We start from the raw sequence: 6,302 nt of genomic DNA, 5'->3' as shown, positions 1-6,302 counted from the left end.
GCTCTTGAGCAAGGCACCGAACCCCGAACAGCTCGGGGATGCCTTTCCATGGGCAGCCCCCCCCCACTCTCTCCATTAGTGCATGTATGGGCACTGAGCATGTGTGTGTAATTCAGGCCTGTGTGTAACGTGAAAACACTGTGTTTTTTCCTTGCAGGATTAAGAAAGTATTCATTATTAATATTATTGTCATTATTTTTGGAATCACTGAGAAATCTGTCTGTAAGCCAGGTCATTCACAATGGTATGTATGTGCAATAGAGCCGGGGAAAGTGAATGTGACAGACAGCACAGCATAACAACAAACGGCTCTACCAATATGCTTGATTCCCCATAATCATCCTCCCAGCAAAGCAACATATTCAGGCAATTATTACGACACTGACTCTGCCAAAATGCTTCCTGTTGAACTAAATGAACAGCAGCTAAAATTATCTGCTGAATGCATCCTTATGTTTCCTCCAAATCACCCAACCATATGCAACACAAAGCTACTGTAATACAGCCAATTCATAGTGCTGGGAGAGCAGAGCCAAGTATTATGTACAATATGGAGGCTAAACTGACCTTTTCTGTCTGTTCTCAGCACACAACAGAATCTCATAGAGTTATTAATCAATGCAATAACAGCCCAATCCGACTAAACATGCCCCATGTTACCTCTCAAGCAGTCTACTCCAAGTAAAGTGTAGTTTGGTTTTAAAGGGCAGGAACACATCTTTGATAATCCAGTCAGCGGTAGTGCCCTACATAGCCACAGAGCCGTGACTGCATTAGTTGCGAAAAGTGAAAAAATACTTCATCATTTGTCACCCTCGCCTCTCACTACTGTTGATACAGCACGGCAGTGGACTGATTATTGTTATTATGCAGCATTTGTGGCTATCGTTTATGGGGAAGCCTCGTCATCATTTGGCATTTAAAAAAAAAAAAGGAACGGCAGCGCCTATTTTTCATCCTGACAGAACAAATCTGGACATGTACAAAAAATGTACTACTTTCTTCGGGTGCATGTTTGTCCGCCTATTGCAAGTTATGTGAAAAACGTTTTAGTCAGTATTTGTGTTTAATAATACTAATAATGTATACTTTATTAATATCGCAAGGGGGAATTGCAATTGACACTTTGTTGTTATAACACACAGGATCAATTTCTATACATGAACTAAATGGAGAAATGTCAGAATTGGGAGGTGGGGGGGGGGGGGGGGGGGGGGGGGGGGGGGGGGCTGCCCATGGAAAGGCAACCCGAGCAGTTGGGGGTTCTGTGCCTTGCTCAAGAGCACCTTGGCACTACCATACTTTGGTCCATGCGGGGACTTGAACCAGCGACCCTCCGGTTCCCAACACAACTCCCTACAGGCTGAGTTACTGCCCCCCCCCGCAATGACATGCATTGCTGCATATAAATGCGCACATTATCTGGCCACTTTGGCATTCATGTAAACAGTCTGCTGGAGATCATCAAGCTAATTTTTGATATGTTCTCTGGAACTAAAGCAACTTTGGAAAAAAAATCCCAGCAAGTATTTTTTTTTTTCATGTCTCTACAATAAGCTGCATCTGCACATTTATCAGATTATTGCTTCCTGCCAGTTATGGGCAGTGGTCCAGTTAGCTGCCAACACAATCTATGGGCTTCCAGAAGCTTAACATATTAAGATAGAATAGAATAAAATAGAAAGCTATTATTGTCATTATACACAAGTGCAGTACCCGTGCAATGAGATTGAAGCAACCCCTTTACAGTGTAGACACGAAATATAAAAATGTAAAATATAAGAATATAAAATATTTTAGATAAGTATAAGTATAGGTAGTGCAGGGAAGAAAAAAAAAGGATAGAAAGCTGTAATAAGTGGTTATTTTCTTCTGGATGCTTCCTTTGCTTAGGATCTTTATGCACTGAGCCTCAATAAGAACAGAAAGACCTCCAAGTTTGATCAACAATCCGATCAAATTTCTCTCAAATTAAGAAACAAAGCTCAACAAAACTGCCTTTTTTTTCCTCTTCTTCTTTGACTTAATCAGTGTCCTGGCAGGCAGCAGCAGCAGCAATGAAGGCAACCCAAAAATAATAACTGTAATAACTGTAAGTGATCCCTCTTCATATCCTGCCATGCTCTTCCTCTCCACTCCACTGGCCCACTACAGTTAGAGCACTTCAACCTCACGCAGCAGAAGTCAGTTTTATAACGCCGAGTGTGGGAGTGTAGTGAGCTCTCGTGTAAACCGGCATTCAATTGTGAGTTTTCACCTGGAGGAGAAGACAAAATGAAAGGAAATGCTTGTGTGGCAAAATATAGATGTCTTCTACACACGATTAGACCCATGTAGGCTCACATCCCTTTCCCTTTTTTAGCTCAGGAACTAGAAGATTTAGAAAAAATGTCTTGTTTGTGGGTAATAAAACTGTGGTAACATCGCAGGATGTTGCAATAGTTTAATTGTTTAAGATATCCACTGTGGGAAATATCATTAAAGTGACTAACTGACTTCCAGGCCGACAGCATCCTGTGGGAGCGTGTCTCCTCCCTCACCCTGCCGGCCTATGACATGTGGCAGAAGGCTTTTCAGTGGGTCATTATTTTACGGTGTGGGGATAAGCATATTGCCCTCATCTCATCTGCTATCATCTCCTCTCGGCGGACCGGGGCTGTGCCAGCCAAAGCAGGGCGGCTCGCAAGCCTGCTGTTGACCTACTTCCACAGCCAAACCGACCCTCTCTTCGCTCATTTCCACTGTGGAAATACAATTAGGAGTAATTACAAAGTTCCTGGCCTCTCGATGTACTGCGTAAGCCGCTCGGCTGCTTGTTGGACCGAGCATCGCTGGCACTAAAAAGCTCAAGGATGGTTATTAGAAATGATCACACACTGTTGACCGGGTGAGGACAGTGGAAATGTAATACTGTGCTCTCTACTTCTGCCTTCTTGGCTTTAATTGTGTTTCTTACATGGGTTAAGAACCCATAATAATATTCTGCTGTGTGACCAAAGATGAGGAGACTCCTGGATAATGCTGTATCCAAAGGCATGCCGCAGTAGAAGCTTGTGCTGCTGGGATTGAAGTGGTAATCTGCAAATGTCCTGTTTTGATTTATTTCGGTGCCATACTGGCAATGGTGAAAAGGAGCTAATGGAACTGTAATGTGTTACTGTAATTCTAAAGTAGAGCTCTTCAACAGGGGGTCCATGACCACTAGGGGGTCCTCAGAGTTAGTTAGGGGGGGTTCTAAATTAGTTTAAAAAAAATATATATATATGTCTGAAAATATACAGTACATTAATACAAATCCAACATTTTAATAGCAAAGATAAAATGGCTAAGCTAAGCTTACTAGATATAATAGCCAAACAATTAAGCTTAAGGATTCACTGTACCTTTCACATGTATATTTAACATTAAAACTTGATATATGTATAATATATCCATTCATTTTCATGTTTGTAGTCTAATATGCAACTCGATTTTATACAGTATTTGTAGTAGGTGGTCTCTACTCTGTCTCTTTAAGCTAAAAAATGTTGAAGACCCCTGTTCTAAAGTGATCATACTACTTGAGAGTTTCCATTTTAGACTTATATTTAACTGCATTTTAGAGGTAATGCTGCATGTTTTGCTCTTATAGTAAAAGATCTAGTTACTTAAAGGTCCCATATGATGCTCATTTTCAGGTTCATACTTGTATTTTGGCTTTGTACTTGAACCACTTTACATTCTTTAATGTTCAAAAAACACATTATTTTCTTCATACTGTCTATCTGAATATACCTGTATTCACCCTCGGTCTGAAATGCTCCGTTTTAGCGCCTGTCTCTTTAAGCCCCCTTGCTGAAAAGCCCAGTCTGCTCTGATTGGTCAACGTTTCCTGGTCTTCTGCATCTGCACTTGGAGTAGCATCTGGGGAATGACTGTAACAGCACTGTAGCGCCATTTTCTACTGTATAATGACATCACTATACGGAAGCCCCACTTTTTACAACACAGGACCTGCAAAGATGGAGTTTTACATGCAAAACATTTGGTCTGCTTATAAAACATGATGCGTTGTTGAAATCAGCTCCCCCTGAACCAGCACTAACATTTTAATTTTCTTACACATGAATGCATCCATAATGATTGAATAACAATCTTCACTGCCCCTGCTGGCATCATGCAAGTCAGCAGAGCATTTTATAAGCTGGCTGCTGTTAGTTGAATGACGTAATATACTCTCAGCTGTGGTGTCTATGGCTCAGACTCACCTGTCCGGTGTAGGCGAAGTCCAAGGCGTGCTTCAGTCCCACGCTGGTCACTCCTTGCAGAGTCACTTCGTCTGCCTCACTCTCCACCATGCACAAGCTGAACATAGCCTGATGACACACACACACACACACACACACACACACACACACACACACACACACACACACACACATACGGAGGTTAGCTGAGGAAACACCACCACAGAGAGACTTTAGAAGAACAAACGTCTGGAGCGCTCAGATGTTCAAACATCACGAAGGTGCTCTTTGGAAGGGGAACATAAAAGAGAAAAAAGGTCTAAGGCACACATTTTGTTAAATAGCCTTTATTGATATGTTCAATATTCATATAGAGATATCTAGGACATTGAAAATAAAAATAGGCAGCAACCCATGCATTGTGGCACAAACAGCCTTTTCAAGGTGTGTGTCTATAGATTTTAAAAGAAAATATCCATTTAAATACATTTAAATGTAATTTCTTTCCCTCCTCCTCCCATCCCCTCCCCCTTCCTTCCGCGCACTAACCCCCCAACCCCCACCCCCAAATCCTTCTTGTTGGTTATTGGCTGGTGGTGCAGGTTGGGGCAGTTTTGTTTTTGTAGCCGTTTGTAGACCCTGGGCTGTCTACAGAGACCTCGTTTTTACAGTGTGTTCAGGGGACAGGCAGCTAGCACATAGTGAGGAGATGTTTTTTACAGTGTGTTCTGGGGACAGCAGCTAGCAATAGTGAGATGTTTTTACAGTGTGTTCTGGGGCCAGGCAGTAGCAGATAGTAGAGAGTTTTTTACAGTGTGTTCTGGGACAGGCAGCTAGCAGATAGTGAGATGTTTTTTTACAGTGTGTTCTGGGACAGGCAGCTAGCATAGTGAGGATATGTTTTTTACAGTGTGTTCAGGGACAGCAGCTAGCAGATAGTGAGAGAGGTTTTTTACAGTGTGTTCAGGGGACAGGCAGATAGTAAGGAGATGTTTTTTACAGTGTGTTCAGGGCAGGCACTGCAGATAGTGAGGAGATGTTTTTTACAGTGTTGTTCAGGGGGCAGGCAGCTAGCAGATAGTAAGGAGAGTTTTTTACAGTGTGTTCTGGGGCAGGCAGCTAGCAGATATTGAGAGAGGTTTTTTACAGTGTGTTCAGGGGACAGGCATCGCAGCATATATGAGATGTTTTTTACAGTGTGTCTGGGGACAGGCAGCTAGCAGATAGTGAGATGTTTTTTACAGTGTGTTCTGGGACAGCAGCTAGCAGATAGTGAAGATTTTTTACATTGTGTTCAGGGGACAGGCAGCTAGCAGATAGTAGGAGATGTTTTTTACAGTGTGTTCTGGGGACAGCAGCTACAGATAGTGAGGAGATGTTTTTTACAGTGTGTTCTGGGACAAGGCAGCTAGCAGATAGTGAGGAGATGTTTGCTGTATGTGACAGAAAATGTTTTAACCTAAAAAAATGCATGGCATCACTTAAAGCACCTTTAAAAATGTGTGTCTTTGACCTTTTTTCTCTTTTGAACCACCACAGAGATATTTTATTTTGCATTTTCTGAAACAAACCGTGCCATGGAACAACAGAAGAAAAGAAGTCACAGACATTGAAGGTGAAATTAAATCCTGCTTTGTTCCTCCTCTCCTTCAATGTGGACTCTCTGATCTCTGATCATATTATATCTCTAAGTTGTCACAGCAACAACAGACTGAGAAATGGGTTTTGTTGGCGTGTGTGCGTGCTCACAAAACAGCATCATAGTCAATCAACACTGGTCAGATGCAACATCCTAGAGCCCTTCTGTATTGATTCGCCAGCCTTGGCCCCGGAGGTCAACAGAAATAAATAGCACAATCAGTACTTTCAGTTAAACAGCCTCTCACTCTTCCTCTCCCTCGGACGCGCGCACGCACGTGCACCTCGCACGCCACATGAGATCAAAGCGGTGGACGCTGCGTCTGCAGTCGGGTCCTGCTGTGCGTGAGTCCAGCTTGCTGCTCGCTAATCAAAGCTATTGACTGGTGTCACAACATGAGGGGATGACAGAGTCATTGATTAGCAGAGAGTGTGGGG

At 42.7% G+C, this 6,302-nt stretch overlaps 1 protein-coding gene across 1 annotated transcript in view; it reads right to left on the bottom strand.

Moving 5' to 3' along the window:
• The window catches only part of klhl32 (kelch-like family member 32), a 44,874-nt gene that overhangs the window by 16,560 nt on the left and 22,012 nt on the right, over positions 1 to 6,302 (bottom strand). Inside the window, exon 4 of the mRNA XM_032517872.1 lies at positions 4,244 to 4,355. Within this exon, the coding sequence (XP_032373763.1) occupies positions 4,244 to 4,355 (112 nt within the window). The remainder of the gene's footprint in view (positions 1 to 4,243; positions 4,356 to 6,302) is intronic.

Source organism: Etheostoma spectabile, chromosome 6, assembly GCF_008692095.1.
Source record: "Etheostoma spectabile isolate EspeVRDwgs_2016 chromosome 6, UIUC_Espe_1.0, whole genome shotgun sequence".
In the NCBI taxonomy this organism is placed as follows: domain Eukaryota; kingdom Metazoa; phylum Chordata; class Actinopteri; order Perciformes; family Percidae; genus Etheostoma; species Etheostoma spectabile.
Note: the sequence above shows the minus strand (reverse complement) of the source record. Positions and strands in the feature narration are given on the sequence as shown.